At 38.7% G+C, this 25,467-nt stretch overlaps 1 protein-coding gene across 1 annotated transcript in view; it reads left to right on the top strand.

Annotated features, from left to right (window-relative positions):
• The window catches only part of CRB1 (crumbs cell polarity complex component 1), a gene marked incomplete at its 3' end in the record, with an annotated part of 108,176 nt that extends 83,224 nt beyond the window's left edge, over positions 1-24,952 (top strand). The window contains exons 11-12 of the mRNA XM_082314728.1: positions 676-802; positions 24,737-24,952. Of these exons, the coding sequence (XP_082170854.1) occupies positions 676-802; positions 24,737-24,952 (343 nt within the window). The remainder of the gene's footprint in view (positions 1-675; positions 803-24,736) is intronic.
• Between the last annotated feature and the right edge of the window lie 515 nt (positions 24,953-25,467).

The raw sequence follows: 25,467 nt of genomic DNA, 5'->3' as shown, positions 1-25,467 counted from the left end.
AACCTCACACATTCTTCATTAATGTTCAAATGGTTGCTTTGAGAAATTATGAGAACTCAAATGTCCGTTATCATCAGAATTAACTCAAAAAAATTAATGATACATATTTAAGCTTGTAAAGCCCTGTTCTGCACCATTCTTACCATTCCCAGGGCCCATGTCCTCAGAGAGACCGTATAGGAGATTCTGCTGAGCATCTACTGGCATTTCAAATTGAGAAAAAAAAGCAGGTGAGCATTCCCAGGGCGCACTCAGCTGGGAAAAACACGCATTTGTTTGACTTGCATCCAGACTACCGAGAAGGAAAATGTGCCCTCAGCTCCCCATAACAATGAAAATGGATAAGCAAGCTGTCAGCAGGACTTCTGCCAGATCTAGCTGTAAAATCATACACAAACTTTCATTTTACATTGCTAAGCACCATTAACTCTGGTTTACAGAGAAGAAATTTCCGGCTTAACTATCTGTGTTTGAAAATAATACAGGAAGTCCAGGATTTGAGTGTAGCTAATCAGGTAGTTAATAAAATCATAAACACGTGTGGAAATATGCCACAGATTTCAAATAGAGCATCCTTCTCTCTCTTCCCCCAAAAGCTTCAGAATTAAAAATGTGCCCATTTGGTGCATTTTCTGTGTGATTTCAGATGCTCACTATTTGCAGTCTTTCCTCTAGATGTGAAAAGGACATTGATGAGTGCAGCTCTGACCCGTGTCTGAACGGGGGCCTCTGCCAGAACCTACTCAACAAGTTCCACTGCCTCTGCGACGTGAACTATGCCGGAGACCGCTGTGAGATAGATGTAAGCGACCTCTCCTTTTTTGTCTCTTTACTGTTGTGGCAGAATCTCTTTCAGCTTCTCTCCTATCTTATTCTACGAATGGATGATGATCCAGCAGTTGAGTGGGGTGAACAGGAAGACTATTAAACAGTCTTTAAACTTTTGTATTTTAATGCAGCAGAAGATGCCTTGACCAAACAGCTTAGCAAAGCAATATGAACATCAGAGTTTTAAAAATTGTTTCATATTTCTTTGAACCATTTTCTATTAATCGCTTTGGATCTGTTTTAATTCTTTCACTTAATTTTAGAACAAATGCTAGCAGATCTTAAAAAGTGTGTCATCCTACCTCCACCAGAGCATTTCACCACATACACACTGCCAGTGGGCAACAGTGGGACACACCAACAGGCAGTACATATTAATGAGAACTATGAGGTATGCTGGTGGTGGCATTCAGACCCTACGACAATGAGTGGCAAAGATCCACTGCCTTCAATATGGCTAATTTTACCATTAAATCTTACAGATGGTCACTATCTTTGCATTGCATGCCATGTTCATTGCTATTTCTTTGGCAGTTTGGTCTCACACCTGTGAAATCATGTATGATATTTTTGGATAATTAGATAATTGTTTGGATTAGCAACTGGCAACATACTGAGCACACTCTCACATCCATTTGAATTAGTGGCAGTCCTGCACCGGTATCACTAATCCTGAACCTCTGCTCCGGTAGCCTGTACATCTCCAGTATCTTATACTAATATAAAATACAGCTGTCTTAATCTTCATCAGTTTTTCAAGAAAGGCCCAGTAAGTACATCAGACTTTAAAATCATAGATTTGTTGTTTATTCAAAGATTTCTACAACTTTAAATCTACGTTATCCATCAATAGGTATGAGTGTCATTAGACAAAAATATGTTGAGGGTTTTTTTACCTTCTTAGGAAGCAATCAAGGTAGTTCAGTTGATTCATTGTCCATGGATTCTTTAAAGAATGAAAATAAGGGCCCTAAAAATTATCCATACCAGGAGGTTTAGCAAAAATTATAATAGCAAATTATCTGTGTAGTTACCTTTGAGAGTGTAGACACAACTGAAGTACATTGTTAAGTACAAAACAGTAGTGAAAAGTGAGGTTTTGTTTTTCTGAACAATTCTTTAAGGCAAAAACCATGTATGAACAGTGCAACCATTTGTTTGGGCATTCATGATCATATTATATTTGTATAGGGTCTGTACTCCTCTTAGTCATTTAAATAGTGTCCTTGAGTGATGATTCAAAAGACTAAGCATGTATAAAGTGGTGTTTTATTATTAAGTGATATGGCATGTAGCAGAGTTACAGGAAAGACTAACTAACATTATACAATGAAGTTTTATGACTCCAGAGAGAACAGCTGATCTTTTGCAGGCGTCCTTGAGCCCAATGGTATTACAGTTTTCCCACTTCAAACCTGACCTTGTCTCTTCAGTCCTACCCAACTTGCTATGGATTGGACCTGGAGTGTTCATGAAGAGCAAATCCCACCTTTAATTCTACAGTTTCATTAAGACACCTTAAAATGTGTGTATAAGTTAGATGTTAAGGTTCCCGTTTTGCCATGGCGGGCTATAGCAGAAGTCACTGTCTGGTAATCAAGCCTCTATTTTTTGTTTCCCACCGTTCATAAATGCTCCAAAGTCTGTTATTTTTCTGAATACCATGCAGCACATAATTGCAGCAACACTGGTCTAATTAAAAAGTCTACTCCTATTTTCAGAGGGAAAAAAAAAACCAAACACATTTTTTGCACATTTGTGGAAAATACCATGATTCATCCCTGCAATATGTCATGTATGCCTGTCTCAAGCACCTGTCTTAGTATGAAAACTTAAGCACAATATATTTAGTTATAATAATTGTATTACACAAGTATAATTTCTTTGCTGTATCATACCAGAAAAGTGATTGGGGTGATTTTCTTGTTAATCTCTTATTTTAAAAAAAAAAAAAAATCAGCTAAAAGTTCCTTTCCTCTTTGTAAGCAAACAATAAACACAAGAAGGGAATGCATGTTCCAGCAGTGGAGGTAAAATTAACGTAGCAGTGTCAGAAACAAAACTGCATATTCTATCAGATGTAGGGCTTAGCTATCTTACTGGGAATCACATGTAATATCGTGAATTATATAACATGGGCAAAGACAACAAACCAAAACCAAACTGCTTTTTTTTTTTTTTTCCCCAATGAAAATACAGTTTTGGAAAATTGTTTTTTTACTCCAGATAAAGTAATGTGATCAAATTTACAATGTCAGAGGAAAAGGGTTTTTTTGTTTTTTTTTTTTTTAATGAAATCAATATTTCTGTGTGAAATGTCTGCATTTTGGTTTAAAATATCAAAATAAGACAAAACAAAATTAAAACATTCACCTTGTTTTGAGTTAAAATGTCAATTTTCCTTCGTATGGAAATTTAAAATAATAAACAAAGTATTATGTTGGAAATTTTATTCCAAACTGTAGTTTTCATTTAATCGTAGCTAAAAATGTTGCTTGGTTCAGTATTATTGAAATGAAAAATGAAAAACTTAAACACAAATAACATGAAATTAAAACTATCATGTCATTTCAGAATGCTAACTAAAAGCAAAGAAGTAAGAAATTTTTGAAAATTCACATGAAAAAACTGATGCTACTAACCAAAGCAGTTCAAACCAAGGATTCTTTTAAAAATCAAAATTAAGAAAATCACAATAAAGTTTTGGTATTTTTTTCTCACTGGGTTTAGTTCAGCTCCCACATAAGTAAATTGAGCTATGTACTTTATAGAATATATGCTACGGGATACACTACAATAAGCAAAAATTTCATCCTGGTATTAATGTTGAAGAAAGCTGGAAAGCAATACATGTAATAACAACATTTCTGACATACTATAGCTATAGGCATAATCTGAAAAACAAGGAATACTTCTGTATAGAGATTCCAAAACTCTTTCCCTTCAATACTAGAAACTTGATATGAGTGTACATACAATATTAAATACAGGTTTTATATGGATTTACGGGAATATGCAAGTTATTAATCTAGAATATATTAGCAGAGCATCAGTTCAGTCTTTCTTTTTCTGAGTACACACCTGTAATTGAATTCTTTCCTTCCTCTAATGCCTTGTCATCATGAAAAGTCCCGACTTCAGAAATGCTGCTCCTTTCCTCTTTGTATTTCTGTATTCTCAACTCCATTGTGCACGTGTACATAACTTTCCTACCTTTATACACAAAATAAACCTTCTGCCTTTGTCTCTTTATGTTTACTCCTCATTTTCTGCTAATGACTCTATTCATTTGCTTTGAGTGTGCCATGTTTTCTGAATGTTTGCACTTTACATGTACACCACACAAAAACTAAAGCTGTATCTTCCCTATGTCTTCTCCAGGAGTGCTGACAGTGCAGAGCCAGGTGCTTCCCAGTGAAGTGGTTCAGCCGCTTGAACCACTTCAGCTGCAATACTGTGTTACCCATCAAGGGTGATTACCTTTGCTGGGTAGCTCTCGGTACCTTACAGAGCACAACTAAAAAACAAGCCCCCAGACCAATGATTCAGAGAGGAAGGGATTTTATCCACATGGCTTAAAGTGACTGTTATTAGTTAGCTCATCCTTACATACTGTCAATACTTACAAAACTGTTGAGTGTTACGAGGTCTCTGTCAACATTTTGATGGGTCATTCCTTTCCAGTGAGCTATCGTAGCCCATAGGCTGGACCTGTCCCAAGCATCGGTCTTCCGACACACCCAGTGGAGAACAGACTTGATATTTCTAGTTTAAAAGGTTAAAAAATAAAGAAAAAAATGTCAGATTAATTAAAATAACTTTCTTGAATATACATGGATTTTTAAAAGAAATGCAGGTGTAGGACATTTGAAGGGAAGCAGCTATAGTAGCAAACATGAAAAAACGGCTGGATGAATAATGACACTAAGCAGCAATTTCTTTGTAAATACAACCAATTGCTAAGATTTTTTAGAATTTGAGGGTTTGAAAATGCCATTATTCAAGATTAATATTAAGATAGAACAGCAAGATCTTCATACACCTCCAGTGTTGCAATTTTATTGCAAATCTTTTGAGATTTGATTTTTTTATTTATAGCACAAACTCACAGATGAGTTCATGCTTTTGTGAGAATCTCAGTATTCATTTTTAAAAAAAAAAAAGTAAAAAAAGGGATCATGCCATTTTGAGTGTTGAGAAGAGCTTGGAAAACCATCATCTCAATATGCTCAAAATTAGAGGAGGGGTACCAGACATGCAAACAAAAGAAAGCAAACAAACAAGACCATGATTTTTGGAGGCATGGCTTGTGATGCTGAATACTGATATTATCTGTAATGGATCCCCCTATATTTTAACACTAATATTCAGGTTGTTTTTCAGATGCCAGTGACTGTCATTCAGAAATATGGGTAATGAGAAGTACCAGTGTTTGGGCTTGAGGAAGAAGTAAGATTTCTGAAAAGAAGGGAAAGACAGTAGTGATGGAGGTACTGGAAGGAAGAGCAAAGGGATTTGCATCAGCTGTGGGATGAATGAAAGGGTATTCTTTAATGCGTTTGGCAAACACAAGAGGTACTTCAATGGGGAAGTATACACAGGGAATGCCAGAGTGTCTTTATTGACAATAGCTCCTACTTCTGACCCTTAAAAAAACAGGCTCTGACTGATCCTCCTCTGCAGGTGCTCTAATACAATTCAGACTCTGCCAGCAGTATCCTATCACAGTTTTAACTACAAACAGCCCATGTGTTCGTGAATTGGAAAATATCCTTGATGATGTATGCTTACTTGAATTCTCTTGCTCCCAGAACATTTAATTTTTAAGAAACTAGATCCAATACTCAATTTACTCAGTGCTTGTGACTACAGTATGTTGGTGAAACTAAAAATAGCAAAAAATCTGCTTCAAACTCACAGTGATGAAAGCAGGTTTCATTCTTTCATTGCAAATATTTTTCCTGGCCTGACACCCAAAAGTTCAGCACTTTACTTGTATCTATTAACTTTTAGCACTTGAACTTACATTTTATATCTCGAGTCAGTGATTCTTTCTAAAAATACGGAAACTTTTGTTTACAATGAAAAATTCCTCAAAATTTCTACTTCAAGAACCACAAACCCTGGTTCTAAGACCTACAGTCTAAAAAAAAGCCACAAAAACCTCCAGCAAGTCTTCTTTCTGTCTTACTTAGATTACTATTACCTGAAATAGATCTCCAGAGGGTAAAAAAAATTGCAGAGTTTGGTTGTTCATTTTACTTTGTGTTTCAAGAGTGCCCTGAGGCCCCATTAGGCTCAAGAGTACATCCTGCTAGTGCTGTGTTCTGCTTGTGCTAGCAAAAGGCAGACGCGTCCCTGCGCCAACTGGCTAACAGCTCGGTCTGTACTTTGAAATTGTTTCTTGAACATTATCATCAGCTGCACCTTTGGGACAGCACTTCCTCACAAAGCATACTTTCTCCTATTGTACACGTGAATATGCGTGAAACTTGAAAGAGGTGGTGGATTTCAAGTCCCAGAATTAAAGTTCTGCTTAAGGTAGCTACTGCTGTGTGCTCTGATGTGCGCCATTGGTGCTTTCATATCCTCTTCCAGCTGATACCATTCCATCCTCCTGGGCACAAGGACAAGCATCATGCGCTGGGGGTTACGATTCACATTTAATGTCATTAAAAATACACTGATAAGCATGTAAGATATGTGCAATATTGAATCTAAATTCACTAAAACTCTCTTAGGCTTCCATAGCACAGACACGCAGAATTTTGATTGAATCTGCTCTACAGTGATTAGCTAATATATTCATTAACTGCAAGGGTTAGTAATACGAACGTAGCAAATGATACTTAATTACAATAATTAATGCCTGGTGATTCATGAATAATGCATTCCATTGCTATTTACATATTCATACTTATGAGGCTATTAATGGATAATTACCATTTGACTAAAAGATGTGGACATCAGGAATGTAACAACTACACCATTTTCCCTCAGTCTCACTGTGGCCTCACCTGTTTGTTTTGGTCTTGTATACCTCTATCTTGCTATTATACACAGACTTGTAAAAAATATTTTATTTTCAAGACCTATAGAGCAATATAATGGCAAATACAGTCATGCACATTAGTTTTCACACTGCATCAGTTCTGAGCCAGTGTTCTCACCATTTTATGTCTTGAGGTTGCAAAACAGTTTAAAAGAATTTTAGCATATTGTTAGACAAGAAAAAAACCAATGATGTTTCACCTCCTCTTTCCAGCAGAAAACTTCTCAATATTAGGAGACTGAGTGCAAGAGCAGTATTAATGTTCTGCTTCTTCAAATGCAAAAAAAAAAAAAAAAAAAAAAAAAAAAACAGAAAGAAATCCCAAGGAAGAAATTTACACACTTGTAAGGGAAAGTATTTGGTGAAAGAACTTTGTTCTCTTTGTGATCACTATAGATTTGTTCTTGTCCTGGATATACACTCTTTCCTACTGCAGATGGTTAGGACATTTCCATACTTCAGAGGTTGTTCATTAGTGAAACTAGGATAGCAATATTGTCAACACCTTCAGTCTGAAATAATGATTCTGCCCTAGATGGCTCATGTTTATGCTCCAACACACAGATTTCAGCCTCCATGAAAGAAGACAAGTTGCTAGACCTCGCAAGCCTGAAGAAAGTTTTAAGAGCCATAGAAAGCCAAAAATACAGCACAGAATCTTTAAAAAATATTATTAATATTAAAATATAATTATTTTAAGGCAAAGTAATAATTTTTCTTGAGCTTGAATGCTCAATGTTCGCAACAGTAGGACAATAATATTCAGCCTCAGGAGTGTGGTAAAATGAAGTAAAGCTGGGTAAGTCACCTGAAGCTGAAAAGTGCTACCACCCTGATTTTCAGACAAGCCACTCACCTACTGCTCCTCCACAGCACCAGCTGAGGAGCTGTGGGTGCCCCGGGTCACCGAAAAGCTTATCCCAGCTGTTATAACCTGCAGAGCGTGAACAGAGGGTCTCACCATACATGGAGGTCAGCTCCAGGTTCCCCTCCTGTCAACCCATGACAGGAGGGCAGCAAGATTGGGTCAAGCCATTGGGGACCATCAGACTGATGTCTTAGTAAGTGAGCACATTTGTGTCTACTGTGACTTTTGTCTTTTCCAGTGCTCTTGCAGCCTGTTGAGAACGACTAATATGTACAGTAAAATATTTTCAAAATTAAACCATTTTTCTGAAATTCCCTGTCTTGTGTAGCTAACTCTGCTGCATTTGAGGTCCTTGCCTCAAAATAATATAACCTCATGAAAGCAGAGCTATTTAAAACCACTCATTTATGTGCTCTAAAATCATACTGAAGCCAGTGGCACTTGAGGATCAAAGGAGAGAGGACTGAACCCCTGTTCAAAACTGATGCCCTCAGCCTCCAGCAACCATGGTCAGCGTGGCCAGCCCACGACACATTCCTGCTGGCTTTCTTTCCCAAGTGGGGAGCAGGCCGTGGGCTAGGAGAACTATCAATGAGCAGAAGCTGACTCTCACCTATCAGCTTTCCTGATGCTCCTAAGATCTAGACAGGGAGCAGACTGCGGCAAGGAAATAGGCAGTCTGGTCTATATAACCTACATTCTGTAAGTCTGCTGCTGGAAGCATAAAGGGTATTCCCTGGTACTTCTGATTTATCCTCTGTAACACCTTACTTTGAGAAAACCCTCATCATGTCAACTGTTTGGAGAAAAGGACTGTACAGCACAGGTAAACTTATTGCACTCTGATGATAGGTTATTGAAATAATATTATTTCATCAACTGAAGTAAGTTTTTACTATTTTTATTAGCCTAGCAGAGTCAGCGTAACCGAGCTGGAATTTATTTGTTTTCATGTCATTTGCGTGCTTGTAGATCACCCATCATGGCAGAATCATTACCGTTGATGGTAGGAGCCAGAGCGAGCCCAGTTTTATTCCTGTGCCAGGTCAAATGTGGGGTAAGAAGAAACATCTTTAGATTTGTAAAATGAGCAGCTCTGCTCTGGAAGTCATTGGAAATGTCACAATGCCATTTTTACAGTTGTTTTTCATAGCAGAACAGCCCCTTAATAGCCTTTGCTATTTTCTATTAGTCTGTATTCAAAACACGGGATTTAACTAAAACTTCTAAAAGGATATTGCAAGAAACACATTTAATATGTGTCATAACATAAGGTACAAAAACATTAGGATGCAAAGACAATAAGGTTATCTGATGTGTCTTAGCTGGGAAAGACAAGAAAGCTCCTCACAAGGCCAGCATTACTGCACGCATCAGTGAAAAGTAGTTGAATATTTAATGTGCATGGTAAATATAAGCAGAAAAGGGAGCCCAGATGACATATGACAGCATAACACTCTGCAGTATAGGAATCAGCTCAAGTACAGTATTCACATAACACATTTAGTATTCAGACTAACACTGTACACCATCGTTTATGTTGCAATGGCATTGTTTTCCTTTTTCTCACCTTCTGATGTTTTCCCTGTAGACTCACATTCATATCACATGGGCATTTACTTCAGTCATTGCTCACTTTATAACACATTCATGCACTCCATGCCTGCATTGTTCGATACTAAATTTTACATCTTTTTTCTCATATGGTTCATGAGACTTAATGTTCTTTTCTCTTTTATCTGTTTTTTCTATCTTCAAATAATGCAGCAGGCTTAGCACTGAGGGACGGTATTCTGAAAGTTGCTTTAGAACAATTAACTCATAAATATAAAAATAATACTCTACTTTTACTTTTTTTTTTTTTTTCATTTGTAAGGCCAGGAACAAATACTTCTGTCTTCCAGTTGTCTCTGTAGATAAAAAGTGTAACAACTCTGATCTCATCCTAAGGTCTATCCAAACACAAACATACATTTTGGTAATTCTGATATTTCTGGCTATTGTTATGATCTAATGCTGAAACTTCGCATGTTTCCGTTTACTTTGCTTCTTAAAATACAACTGATGAGAAAATTATTTTGCTGCAAGTATTGAAAAGTCTTTTGTTTGTATTTTGGTGTCTTTTTTTCCACTGAAAATGGAAATGTAGCTATGTTCACTGGTAAATTTTTGAAACTTTGTGTTTAAAAAGATATGGATATTTATCTAGAAAACAGCAAAACAGCAGTGATACCCCAACAGCAGGCATTAGTCACCTATGTGCTGCCACTTTTGCACAGTAAGATACTTTTTATTTACTGGGCAACTTGACTGAATAGTGACTGAAACCAGACCATAAATCTGTTTTAAATCCATAAATTTCAAATAACTTAATTGACCAGAATTTTCTAAACAAAAGAAAACTCTAACCTCACTTTCAAGCTGACAAATACAATTTGGGCTTTCACCTGAGTGCTTACGAAAAGAAAAAGAAACTGGGCAGAAGTTAAGGAGTCTATGATGGAAAAGATAACTTATACAGAGTGCATGATGCCAGTAATCTCTTGGGATTCAATGTTTGTACTCTTCACTAGAATTGACAGAACTGAAACAAACATGGGTGTGAAGCTGTACATGGAATTTATTGACGGATCAGGACCAACGTGGCTTCAGAGGAAGCTCATTCACCACCATTACAATTAGAAAGACCAAGGTTACCTGCACCTTAGATATGTTTGTATATTTAAAGGACGCCAGATAAAGGGTAAATATGGAGATTTCCCAGGTACTACCGATTAAGCACTTCAGCAAACCTACCCACATTTATTCAGGTGCCTGAATGGGAGCCATGGTCCTCAATTCCAACCCCTACTTTATTTAGGCAGTGATAGTGCCACAGCTCCTGAATGCTATGGAGATATTAGCTTAGGATAACAAATGCATCTTGTAGGCTAGTGTTAATGTCTTGGAAACTAATCATATGCTTAAGATTACTGTCAAAGGTCCATGAAACTATGTTGTTTCCTTATAAAACAAGGCTTCCTACATATGTCTTGGTGAACTCTGCCTGTAGAGCACATTCTTGTGCAGAGTATTTTTCAGTTCTTGTTATGAAACTCTATTCCTAATAACGTCCGAAAAATTTTTGCACACTTTACTAGGCCTATAGAATATTTTTTCCACTAAAAATGAATAAAAAATTCCTGTTCTTGAGGATCTGAAAAATATTTTTGTTTCAAATGATCAGGAATACTTATTTGTTTTGATACACAGAGCCACTTAAATGAGAGGCAGAACTTGTTGCACAAACATCTGAGCTTTGTACCAAAGTAACTGTGCAGCAAATACAACAGTCTTATTCAAACAATATTTGGTAGAAAAGATTATTCACTTTTCAAGAAGAATAAAAGCACTCAAATAAAAAGATATGATACTGCTGTAATTCAGTAGAAAGGACAGGAGAATCAGCAGCTCTACAAACCTTTGTAATTATTTAATGTGAGCAGATTTTGCACCGATGCAAACAACTTGGGTTGCTGGTGGACCTGTGAAATGCTAGGGTAGGAATTTTGGAGATTCTCGAGCACATAAATAGTTTGGAGTCTAATTTATACATTGCTGAAATAAACAGAAAGATTTCTTTTTATGCCAGTGGGTACTGGACTGGGATCTTGACTGCTGGACTTAAACTTGCTAAGCCAGAGGCTCTTCAGAGCATAACTCACAGAAACCAGGTCGGAGCCTAAGGGAGGATGGCGCTGTCTGGTGCAGCACTGCTAACGCTCACACGCTGCGCTCTTCTTATCCCCCAAGGGACAGGACTCTCTTTTACCTCTTGTCCAAGAAGTTGTTTGGTCCTCTTATCTGGGCTGACTCGAATCTTTCAGTGAAATGGCAGTGTAGGTATACGTCTCCTCTACGGAGTTCATATAGTGGTGTAATTGTTATCTTTTTTTATCCCAAAACCTACCATTTTGTGAACTTATGCAGCATATTGCACACGAAAGTCACACAACACACTGTGCTGTGTCTCATGAAAAACTTCATTTGGTGCTTTCTTATTTCATTGTTTCTTTTAATCAAACACAAAACTCATTCAGGCCAAAGAAAATGCTTGGTTTCTCTACATATGAAAATGTAACACATCCTTCATGCTAGACCTAAACCCACTAGTAAAAGCTTCTGCCACTTTCTGCAGATTTGGAAGTTACTATCCCCATACAAACTTTTCCCCATCCTTTCAGTACGTGACAGTGTCAGGGAACCTCAAGGGTTGCTGAGGATCTCTCTGGAGAAGCCAGTGCAGAGATGAGTCCCAAAGAAAACCTCAGTGTTGTCAGTGTTGCCTAACATTCCTCTAAGCCACTAAAAACGTGGTGTTGGAGGAGATCCTGGAGGCACAAAGTGATACTGAGGGAAATGAAATTACTACACAAGAAAATTGTAAGTAAAATGGATTTGTAAAAATCGTACAGATGGGGACAGTACTGAACACCTGCACTCTATCTTAGCTCAGTAAGAATGACTTCATTATTTTAAGTGAATGCTTGTGGCACATCTGTAAGGTACAGAAGTGTTATTATCTTGTCCTTTACTAGGAACTGAACAGAGAGAGAGACTGAAAATCTACCCCAGGATATTTTAACCATGACACTACAAAAAAATAAATAAAGCATTATATAAATATATAAATAAAGCACAAATAAACCTGCTGCTGTCTTTGAAATTGTGGAGTTCTCTAGATGGAGTTTGCATGGAAGTGATATTTCCCTTCAACACTCAGGTCCCCCTCTGCCCTCAAGAAGCACTCGGGTCTCATGCACAGGCTGATCAAAGGGTAACTGGCCTGGAACCAGAACCTTGAAATGACATCTTTCACCTCGAGAAAGTTTTGAGTCAAAAATTCCTAGCTTGTGATCACTTTTTTCATCCTCTCCCAAAACCACTGATGAAAGAGGAAGCCGACGTATTTTCCCAGAAGAAAATGCTAATGTATGATGCTTCAGCCAAAATTATATATAACTTACCTATTTTCATGGTTACCTTACCGATCTTGAAATAAGTATGAGATTGGAAATATTTCAAGGAAGCATGCAAGTATTAATCAATCAATCAATCAATCAGAAGAGTTACTCAGAGCCATAAAGAAGCATCTTGGAAATCACTGATTAAATTATACGTTGAATTAAATAGCTTAGTTGTGGTATAAAAAGTAAAGACAACACATAAACAAAGTTTCAGTTCTGTGGGACTTCAGAATGGGATTATGGCAGGGGGTTAACCATCTATCTCCCAGACCTTGCCAGTTCTCATTCTCAATGGGAGTGTTAGAGCCTGGGCAGGGCTGCACTGCCCTGATATGACTACTAGGGACTGACCGCAGGTATTGGTGCAGGCAGTGTTTAGGCAGCATGAAGAGATTAAATTCCATTACCATTTCCACCTTGGGTTGCCTAATTAATCATAAGCTAATTGTGTCTCTATTTCATGCTTCAGTTTCCCTCTCTGACAAGAGGATATTGGCCTGCTTTAAAGGGGATCTCCAAACTGAAAGCTACTATTTAAGAAATAAGGCATCAAGGATGGAGCTGAGAAGGAAGAACCACTTAGGCTGCGTGTTCAACAGAGGACAACTCTGGTATCTGAGAAAGGCAGAATCAAAAGTGGGGGTTGTATCAGAAACAGTTTACACCTGCAGATAAAGGTGGATTTTTACCTGACTCCACACACTGTAGAAAATGCTACTTTCAGCCTGTATTGAGAAGCCCCCAGACCTAAATTAATCATCTGGCTAGAAACAGGGTTGAGTTGCACTCATAGGCAATACACCTTGCCTTGGAGCACCAGAGATAAATTCAGTGAGCTGAGCCAGCAGATTTTTTTCCTCTCTCTGAGAAGTATGATGATCTTCAAGAAAATCTTCTGAAAGTGTAGGAAATCTTCTTAAAAGAAATACATTGACAAAGCTGCTATTACTTCCTAACATGTTAGAGTAAATCTCTGTAATCTGAAGTACAATGTATTTTCTGTTAGTTATCTTTAGCTGGCAGTAAGGTAAAAGCATGAGGTAGAAAGTTAAGAGAAATCTCTAATGTCTTTTTAGAGACCTTTTTCTCAGGTACTGTGCTGGCTATAACATAGAAAGAGACTTCATAAACCACTTGCATCTTCAGCAGATATCCAAACAGCAGTTATTAGAGTTGGCTTCATCCAGATCACATTCGGATGCAAACCTGTTGAATAACAGCAGTATTAATACAATGATGAGATACTATATATAGGTATGCAGTACTTGATCCAAGAAGCCCTGAGGAGAGAGTTAAAGTTCACAGGTAGAGACAGACTCATATGTTCCTATCAACAAGATGTAAGTACACTAAAAAGAAAAAAAAAAGCCACAAGAAACAATAAGTTCACTGACAAATCAAACATCTGGATCAAGATTAGAACAGGGTTTCAAGGAGTAGTTATTGACACAGAGGTTTATAGATATGGTTTTCCATTTACGTTTTTCATGTACTCATCTCTTCCAAAGTCTTTCCTGAAGCTATAATGTAATGATGTTTATTGTCTCTAATCAACTTTCTACTAGAAAAAAAAGCCAGTAGGATAAAAACCTACTCAAATTTTTTATCAAGGAATATAATTAGCTAAGTAATGTGACAGTGTCATGTAGCGTGCTAAGGCAAGTATTATGTAGCCAATAAAGGTCTATCTTATAGCATTAATATTTACAGTTGGAAGCACGAGATGGCTGCAATCGAAGTGCTGCACCCAACAAAGGCTAGCTGTTGACTTGATACCTTGTTGTCTGACAGTGTGAAACAGTCAAATAGCTACTTACTTCATCACCACTTGACAGCATAATATTAATGCTAGGTAGCAACACATGGCTGTTTTGCAGGAGCTTAGCACCAAATAGGAAGAAGAATTTCATGGAACAGTTTTGAGATTGTAGGCTTAGCTTATTAGCAGAGAAGTAGTGATGGAAAGTATCTGGCACTTACGAAATAAAACAGGAATCATAACTCTGTCTCTGCTATACCGTACACCATTGACCCGCTTGTTACACCCCATTGGACAGAGCAGTTTCTGATTCCCTCAGGAATTGGGAAGAGGCAAGACCGACAGTTTCAGTCCACATTGCATCAATTCTTATGGAGAACCAGGACCCGGGGGAGATGGATGACCCTGCCTCACGTCGTCACAGTCAGGGACCAGAGCCCACAGAGGGCGGCTGCATCTGTATGTGATGCGAGTCTTCGATGGGTACCTAGTGCTGTTCACAAAGGTCTGATTACAGAAACAAAAGAACATCTACCACTCGCATCACTAATTAAAGAAGAGATCTCTAATCTGAACTGTTGTGTGCTGGCAAGTGGAGTTTTGAGCAACCAGTTCTGTGCCCACAATTCAGATTGTGCAACTCTATTAAACTAAACTGAAATTGATAATCCACAGGCAAATCATGCCTGGTGAAAACAGTGCGCATGGAAACACATTAATGAGGAGAAACAGCATGCAGGTATTCATTTAAATGGGCTTGGTGCTTTCAGATTGCGAATACGTCAGCAAAATTCCTCATAATTTTTCCTAATACAGAAAAGATTGGAATCTAGATTCAGACAGACAGAGAGAGAGCACATATATGTGCAAAATTCAGAAAATCAGAAGTTTGCATTAGAAATGGGCTCGTTTCACCCTTGTCATAGCTGTTGCTAGCCTATGTTATCATTTCCTGCCTTGATCTCTTATCCAAACGCTGTCATTCCCATCAGCCCCATCTTGAATATTATAGCATCATCCTTCACATGCTGGTCTGCTCAACACCTATGCAATCAATGAAGAAAGCAGTTTTGAAATTCATTCTGCTTTCTCATAATTCTATTTCTCTCTGTCTGTTGAACCTTTCTTCACCTCTTTTCCTCAGGAACTGTCCTGCCCTCATCTTCAGCGCTGTAGCATCTTTTCCTATTCTTCTCCTGCTTTTGGGTTTAACCTACTGACCCCCTGCCACCCACTTCACTGTCCCATGACAACAGAAGCAAAGTTCCTCAAAAGGCCACCACTGTGTGTTCTTCCAAATCCCTCTTCCAGAGTCATTTCTACTGTGGCAAGTATAGGGATGCGGTAAACTCAACCCAGCCATTGGAGGGCAATGGCAGAAAGTCACTGTTTTCAGTGACAGTGTTTTGATTTTAAATATCATGCATTCCTTCCTGCAAGGTCCTTGCCTGATAAGGCTTTTACCCACCATGAAGATTTATTCATATAGAGTCTGCTATCTCTAAGCTGTAATGCAGTTATCCCCTATGGAGAAACACCACCTGACACACTGAGCTGCTACCCATATACAAAAATAATTCTATATGATACCCCAAGGCATTTCTCAAACTGGAAAGGGATGTTACACCCCAGAGACTGACACCTTTACTAAAACATTTGTCTAGTCTGCAATTTAGCAGCTATGGAAAAAACTCCTCGGCATGGTTTGCCAGGATTTGCACCAGCTATAGATATTCCCTCTTATCCTTTCAGATTGCAGCAGATGGTGAAGTTCCTACACCAGAGGCTGTCAATAGAATTTTAAAAGGCATTTCATAACAACACATTGGAGCTGCACATTTAATCTGTGCTGCACCACCAACATGATCTTAAAAAGAGCTGGAGCACGCTTACAAAATTAGCACTGGCAGTTGCTGCAGAAATGCTATCAAGGAGTCTTCTCAAAGCCCGCAGCTTAATGAGAGCTTACCTCCCAAACTGCCAGCCAAATCCCTTCTCTGTGTATAAGCACCACTCTGCTGTCTGAGCGAAAAGGCATTTAATACTCTGTCCTGTGAGATACTGATCCAGCAAAATATCTGATGGAGATTTTAAGGGGCTACTTATGTACTTCTGGCTTTGCTGGGTCCATGGCTGAGCTCATGTAAAGTACAGTGGCCAAAACCAGAAATATTAGTTCTTCTGCCTAAGACAGACCATCCCGGACTTACTAAATACTACTGTTTTCATGGCTGGACCTCTTTGATTAAACAATTAATATGTCAGACATCAATACTACAAGTAGTCAGAGAAATTATATTTACCATATGTAGCCTGTTCTTTAGAGATTAATTCCTAAAAGTGAGCTTCTGAGTCTGAAAAGCTACATCCAAAAAGCTAATATTGTAACTAGAAGGCTACCTAGCTGAACATTACTGCAAGTACTAGCATTGAGGAGGGGGAAAATTATTTTGATTTAAACACAGCAAGTGCTTCCAAGTGATTCAGGAACGGTCCTGCAGCCTAACGTGGGGAGGAGAAGGTCTGTGCATGCTGATCTGACTGGAAGATAAAGACCAATGTGAGTAACACCCTTGTTTAACTGGGCTGCCTTACAATTCAGTTGCAACACTTTAGAGAGCTCCATCTCTGATTTCTTGCTCCACTCTAATTAGAACAAACTTCCTCATTAACTTCTGTAGTGCCACAACAGTGCGAGTTCACGTGTCAGGAGGGAGGCTGTCAGCATTTCTTAATGAGGCACTTTCCTTTGCAAGCCTAGCTAAATCCTAGACTACAGTCATCTCCGTCTTCTTCATTTTCTCACAGTACACCAGAGATGTAATTCTTCCTTGATAAAAAAGATTATATTTTTCTGATCTATAACTGGTCAATCCAGATGATCAATTTATCATTGTAGCTGCTAACACTAATTCTCTGTACATTTGTGATTTGATTTCAAGAAGAATTGTCAAACAAGTAAAAGTTGACATTTTCCAGGAAGGAATTCATTCAAACTGTCACATTTCAACTAAGACAAACTATTCAAGCTACATTTTATAGACAAACGTATAGTAGATAGAGGTGGTAGTGAATGTAATTTCTTCAGTGGCATTTTAAGAAAATATTCAGACAATAATATCCATCAGAAAATAGAAAAATAAAAAAAAAAAACTTACTTACAAACATTCTTCTTCAAGGTGAGCTGCCTATATATATTATACTGTGGATCTTCTGCATGCATCAGAAGTACTCACCTAAGTTTTGTCCTCAGCAACGTCCATAGAGATATGTGTAGGACTCGGGGTCTCGTTCAAGCCCTCCAGCAATGGGCTTGTATTTTCCTGCAGATATCAGGAAAACAACTTGGAGGCTAATGGCAGAAACAGCAATGGCAATGATGAAAATTCAAGACTATCTACAATTCTGTATGTAGTCTACATAGCTTTTCAGAGGACTAGAGAGATAGATGAGGGATGACAGGATAGCCTCCTCCCAGTGGACATGGTGTCAGCGGGAGAAGTTCCCAAGATGTGGAGAGAAAAGCAGTTGTGCTTACCTGGGAATGTTACCTGGCATGCAGAATGCAAAGCTACCTGTGACCAGTACCAGAGCCGATGCGTGGCAACTACCGGCCAGCCTGAACTGGAGCTACGGGCTGGCTGATTGAAGGGGGAAGCAGTCACATCTTTAGGCCATGGAGATCTTCATCAGAGATTCAAGTCTGCGAGTCTGAATCCGGTCCTTCTACAAATCGGTCTTGTTCTTATTTGTTAAGGAAGCAAAGCTAGAGAGAAACCCTGCAGCAGTCTGTCTAGGTCAGTTTTTTCTCTTGCTTTCTGCTTCTCAGTTTCAGCGAATTCAAATACTTTTTTTTTGCCAGATAATCCTGAAGCTGGTTAGGCACCATGTTTAAAGTACAGCAAATATAGCGCTTTTCAGGAACAGCTTCCATCACACAGAGAGGCAAGAAGAAGGGCTGTTCAGTATGACTGCTGAAAAAATGCACTTTTGAAGCCCACAAGATAAACTGAAGAGATGTAAGGTGTGCAGAAGGAAAAGGAGCTGGTGGCCTCACTAGTGACAAACAGTGGAAAATCAGCTAAGGTGCGCCACAGACACTAAGGGCTGCCTCCCTTGTTGCCACAGGTACCAAAGCAGAAAGGAATAAATTATTCAAGTACCTGAATGACAACTGTGTATAGGCACACTCAACACAGATGAGTGCCCACATGGACAACAGCATGAAGAAGGAAACCAGGATAAAGCATAAAGAGGATAAGGTAGTTAAAGGAAATAGATGATGTGTACAGAATTTTAAGAATTGTTTGCCATTTCCAGTGGCCTGTGCAGTGTTTGGCTCAGCTGGACATGAATCTGCTCTCTTTAAATGAGTCCAAAATGGATTATTGGTTCAACTCGGCAGCCCAACGACCAGGTCAACACAGCTCTTGAGACCCTCTGGCTGGTGTTTGGCACATGCAGAGCAGCTGATGGGAGGCAGAACAACAGGTACATGCTTGTGAAGGTGGAAAAAAAAAATCATGGAAAAGGGACTTCATACACCGCTCATTAAAGGTATTTATATCGGAACAAAGTCAATCCATAGATTTATGGCCACTTTACTCCTGTTGAAAATAAACTGCAGTCCCACAAGCTGGGGTTATCAATGCATCTCATTATAATAGATTTGTGTATGACTAACTGGATTTCTTCTTGAACTACCAGGATTCTTATTTGAATTCAGCCTTTAACAGAAAGATTTTCCGATAAGATGGTTGTAAATCCTCAATGAAATAAACTCAGTGTATCTATGGGCTTTTTAATCAAGTTAATGGCTTTTCTTCAGCTCTTCAGTATTATCCCTATATGCCCCCAAACCTTTCAAAAAGTAATTCTGACATGGATTAGGACCACTCAAGCCAATCGTCCCTCATTACTATAGCAAATGGTTTTGATTTGGGGGCAGTAAATCTGTGTGACATGGATCAGATGTTCTTACTGCGAATGAAGTGATAACCTCGTGAGTGGTGTCAGGACTCAGGATCCGGAGACTTCGTCGGTGAAAGCTCCAGTGCACACGAGCAGCTGCAGAATTCCCAGAAAGCCCCGCATGTGGCAGAGAAGGAAATTCTCCAGGGTTTGGCAATCCCTGTGTTTTAAATCTTGCGTCGATGTCTCTGTCTTGCGAAGCATCCAATATCAGGCACATTTCTATGCAAGTGCTGAAATGAAGGCTGATTAATTCTTAATGCCCAGGAACACAGACATGCTTCTGCTTTCAGAGCACATTCTGCCTTTCACATCCCAAAGACACGTACCCTTGGCCCAAGCCACACTTTCCCACGCAAAGCTCGTGTCCAGGTAGCAGCATCCCAAGGAAGCTCGTATTACTTCTCTCACACCTACAGCGATTGCTCCACTGGCACCGCAGCTCGCTCTTCTCTCCCCCTGATCTGGCTCAGCCCTTGGTGTCTGCGGCCATAATTCTCGTCCCTCATATAGACATAAAGCAGGATTAGATCAGCTAAGTCATGCTGATGTAAAACACACAAGAGGAAGAGGCCCTGTGTATTTTGCTGGCTCTGTTGTGCTATTCCACTTGCCTTTGACAGTTGGCACACATGGAAACGTTCATATACAGCAAATCCCTAATGTTCCCCTCTTATAAAATAACCATTTGGAAGATGACTTGTTTAAAGATAAGGATACATACACTGGATTGACAAATGCTACTGAGCTTTGACTTGTAAACTGGGCCCTCCTTATCCAAACTGTTCACCTACAAAGCAGATCAAGAAACCAAGGCTGAACAACCAATCTATTTCAATAACCAAATGAAAAGCAAAACCCAGCCCTACAATGAATTTTCACTCTATCCAATGATTTATTTTATCTAATCTAAACATCTTAAATATTTTTTATTTAATAATTTAAAAAACCTAAAAATTAATCAGCTTTGAAATGAAACCAGCAGTGAAAAGCCAAAAGACCTTGTTTTAAAAAGAGACAAAAAAAGGGTTTTTTTCTGCATTTCCTCCTGTCTTTGCAGATGAAGCTGTTCACTACATGAAAACTAAATTCATGACTATTTTCTTTTTCTTCCTTTTTTTCTTAAATTTTGCCAAAATAAATTTGTCTTGCTGACATCTGAAGACATATACATCGAATATGCTACATAAAATATTTTAGCGAGAAGCAGATTGGCCTTCTAATGTTAGCAGACTTCATTTTGTTGGTATTACCATGGCACATGACATCATCTTGCCATCAGCATCCATTACCATTAAGGATACAGCTTTTATCGACAGCTACAGTGCGTTGGGGGCAGGGGAACTCTCACAACTGTTTTGTCACTGACTACCTTTTAAATGGGCTCATAAGATAATTCGGGTTGGAAGAGCCCTCAGGAGGTCTCCCAGTTCAATCTCCTCCTCAAAGTGCAATGAGAATCTCTAAGGTATTGCCCAGCCAGTAAATTAACCCACCTTCAATTACCCTACATATATTTAGTTATTCATAAGCAGTGCTGAAGTTACATTCAGAAATAGCTGTGATCACCACATGGTATATATTAGCAAGAATTATTTCTGAAAGGCTATCACAGCGTATGGGGGCCTTATAGGCTTCCCTGACAACAAAGGTCTTTAGCAAAAAAAATCAGTAACTTGTTTCTCTTCATAAATTTCCAGCTGTCCTGTGGCTTTTTTTGTTTGTGCTGTTTGCCTCACATTGTCCTTTCCAGTGCTTTCCCCTTCTGCTTTTGAAGCTGTAGGCCACAGAACACCTCTTGCATGGGACTCTGCCACGGCTTTGTGATAAACACACCAAAAAATTGTATATTCATAGCAAGTAGCCATCTCCCAAGCGGTCAATTCAATCACCGATCTTAACGAGCTAACAGGGGGAAGTGAATAGCAGCCTGTGTGATATGAAGCTGAAAAGTGATGTTGCAGTGTGGTGGTCTAATCAAGGGGACGTCCGTTGTGCCTCGCTCACCATCCAGTGCCTTAGGACTCCCACAGACTCGCAGCCACGGGTGATCCGCTAAGCGACCGTGAGCACCAAGATAAGCAGCTACATGCATGAGCAGTCCCACAGCAGTCAGAGGGGCTCTGCTCTTTGAAACATGGGCAAGGTTCATAGCCTAGATCCATCTATGGTGGAAGCAACAGGCAAGGACTTACCACAGAAGAGCCTGAAGCAGTGATATGGGACCTTTAAGTTCAAACTGCTTTTTTAAAGTCCACTCCCTACCATTATGCAAAATACACAGTAGGGTCAGTAACAGAAAACCTCTTTTTTCCGCTGTCTTAGCAGGACTATGTTTCTAAAAATGTTGCTCAGTCCTTTTTCTTTTCAGGCTCACCAGTTACAATTATTTCAGTCTATCATCATCACCAAATACTGTGAAAACAGGCTCCGAGATGATGGGGGACAGAACTTTCCAGATTTTTGTTTTCCAGATCAGCCAGTTAATTTTCCAAATTAATTTAACTGTTCATCCATTAATTACTAAAGAGGCAGTTGATTTTGATGGGACCAGACTGCAGAGCCTTCTGGCAACTCTTGGTATCAGTTCAGTGCTACTGCTAAGGGGGCTACCTATATTGTAAACTTGGGCAGTGATCTGTGGGCTGATAAACTAGGGGACAGCACTTGAACATTAGATTTTGTTTTGGATCAATCCACCCAGAAAGATGACATACAGGCCATTTTTTTCATATTTAGAAATTAGAAGCAACATAAACACAGAAATAAAACTTATGTATCTGATCATGGTAAAAAAAAAACAGCTCTCTAGATTTTAATCAGTGGGGTAACTTTTTTTACATACTGGCTCAAGAGGAAGTGTTCTGTCCAACACAGATACAGGCAATACAGGCAATTTTCAGTGGATTTTTCAAGTTCAACTCACTGGTTGACCAAACCAAATCCAATGAATGAATAATAGTTATTAAACAGAAACAAGAATTGGAGCAAAATGTGTAGTGGATTGCTATGGTGTGCTATGAGTAAGGTTTCTGTAATAAGTAACTATTGCAGAACAAAAAAAAAGCCCTGTTATGGTGATTTTAACTTGAAAGTAAGGTTTAGGTATGTGACTGTATTTTAACAAGTTACAGAGTTTTTTTCTCCCCATCTCCTTTGCACAAAATTTTTCTTTAAGAAATAAAATTAATTTGAAGGATATAAATGAAAATGTCTCCATAGATACAGACATATATACAACAGGAATGGAAAGAGTATGGACTGGAGAATAGGAGAATAAGTTCAGCAGTTTCACGTACCAGAGACTAGGCAACACCATCCATTTGCCTATGGTAGTGAGTTGCTATCACAAATGTCCTGTTCAACCCTAGGATCAGAGTTAACTTAGACTGTCTTGGTCCTCAGTTTCCCAGAGCATACAATGCAAACAAAAGATAGCTTCTGAGAATAAAAATTCCATTAAAAGTTTGAAGCCTCTCTGAGAAAAGAAGAATAAGGGTCATATAATCTAAGGCAATACAGAGAAACACTAAGATCTCAAATATATCCGCAACACCCTGTAAAGATGAAATGACCTTCCCAATCCAATCCAGTTTGATAGACCAACATGTTTGATGCCACCTTGTTTTAGGGTTGGAGTCATGTGGTCTGTCGCCTGTCCTAGACTATTTCCATTGGAAAAAATGTTTTTAAAATCACAGGAACCATATAATTAGCTATCAAGGACAGAGGAAAATATCCTACCCAGTCATGCATCCCCTACAGAGAATCTCTGAGCCAAACTTGCTTTCATTATTATAGTAGGACCTTTTACATCAGCGTGGAGGTGGAGAGAGAAAAAAAAGAGGAAGGATTGTTTTAACATTTTCCCTCTGGCATTGTCGTTCTTCTGCAAAAGATCTGAGCAGCATGAGTCCAAGCAACATACACACAGCAATAGCATCCTCTTACAGTACATCCATTGCTGAATGCAAAATCGCCATCGTTCTCAGGACTGTAATTGCACTTCCTTAGAAATACGAGTAAGCAGGTCACTAAAATATCCTGTAACATGCAGTATCTAACTGGGAAATGGGCTTTGACCTGCTGTTTTCTGTTTCTAAATATTTTGGGATTTGAAAGTTCAGCCTCGAGCATACATTCATCTATAGCAGTTGAGCTGTCACTCGTAATACAAATCAAAAGGTGATGGATGGCAGAATCTGCCCAGAAGTTCAGATCCTGCTAGGGTCATTCTGTCCGTAGCAACCACTTTTCCACACTAACCACATCACTTCATTGGCTTACCTCACCATAAGCATTTTTTACACATAAAAGCACATACATAGATGTGTATAAAACATTCATCTACCAACTATGAAATTTCTCTGGTCTAAAGCTTTTCAACTGGCAGATTTGTTTATGCGCACTGTGCCTTCTGACATTATCACATTTCCCACTGCCATGTGAAAACAGAAAAAAAAATCAGAGCATCCTTACTTTCATCCTGTACTGTACTGGTTGTGTTTCTGTAGATGAAGCTACAAAGCCTATATGTAGAACTGGATGAATATTTTAGAACATATTTGTGAAAATACCCTGATTAATTTCTCACTGAATAGATTTTCAGTTGCACTCCTGTGCAGCCTCTATATACTTATTTCATGCAAACGTGCTGGTAGAGAATTTTACTGGCAGGAATATCTGTAGAAATAGTACATTTTACAAAAATATTTACAGTAAGCAAATTTTCTATATGTAAGTACAAGTATTCACATAAACTTGACTCCTCCAGCAAGAGAAACAGAAATGTGACTGTATATATATCCAGTCAAAATAACTCATGTTTAACTTGCAGTAGCAAAGACTAGCAACAATGTGTTCACAACCAAACTATGTATAATGAATTATTATTAAAGTGATTAAACAAATAGTTGCTGAATTACTACCACAGTGCGCAGACATATTAACTCACAGGTTCTTTTCAAGCAGAAAGGAAGCTGTCAAATGAAATCATTCATTATGTGAAATTCATCCAGCTCTGCCTTGTATATTAAATATCCAGCACTGTGTGTGTAATTTTCTGAAGAGTCCAATGAACAAAATCTGGAGGGGCTAATGTACTTCTCTACCAATAAACGGAGCTTCAGCAGTAACTCGTCTATGCAAAGTCCTATCCATAGCATGATTTTCATTTTCCTTCCATGGTAGCTCAAGTGTGTCTCAGTGTTCTCTTGACATAAATTATATTGCAATTATTTCAATCCTTCCAGTTGACAACTGACTTGATCTCGAACATATTCGCTTCCATTGGCTCAGTAACGCTGGCCTCGTTATTGATCCTCTTCTTGGCAGTCGCGGTTTCAGTCATCGCTGCCAATAAACGGGCGACTCAAGGGACCTACAGCCCCAGCCGACAGGAGAAGGAGGGATCTCGGGTAGAGATGTGGAACATGGTGCAGCCACCGCCGATGGAAAGACTGATTTAGAAGAAAGCGCTGCTCCATTCTGGAAGATGGCTGAAAGGGAACAGTGTACATAGGTTTGATATGTTATTTTTCATTCTGATTCCAGGAATACTCACTATAAAGATTACAATGACTTTGGGCTTTCAATATTTTTTCTTTTAAGTTCAATAACATTAAAATTCTCTTAGTAGTTAAGTGAACCAATGCCATTTATCATTGTTTTGGACCAACCCGTCCAAGGACAACTTTTATTTGCACTGGAAACTCCAGCCTTGGTAATCAGCAGTAGGCATTACAGACAGTAATGGCTCCTGGGATACATGTAAGTGCCTGTCTTGGATGCAACACGACTAACAGTTTCTCATTTCTGTTTTCCTTTGACTGCCTATCAATCACTGCTGCAGAAGACGATGCAGACAAATCAAATAAGCCTGTACAATAAAGACATTATAATTCTGTTATCAAAGGGTTCATTCAGTACTAGAGCTGTATCTTAGCATATCTACTTTCATCTGTTAATCAGGGATTAAAAGGAA

This window comes from Platalea leucorodia, assembly GCF_965183815.1.
Source record: "Platalea leucorodia genome assembly, chromosome: 5".
Classification (NCBI taxonomy): domain Eukaryota; kingdom Metazoa; phylum Chordata; class Aves; order Pelecaniformes; family Threskiornithidae; genus Platalea; species Platalea leucorodia.
The sequence above is the reverse complement of the archived record's forward strand: the minus strand, read 5'-3'. Positions and strand labels throughout refer to the sequence as shown.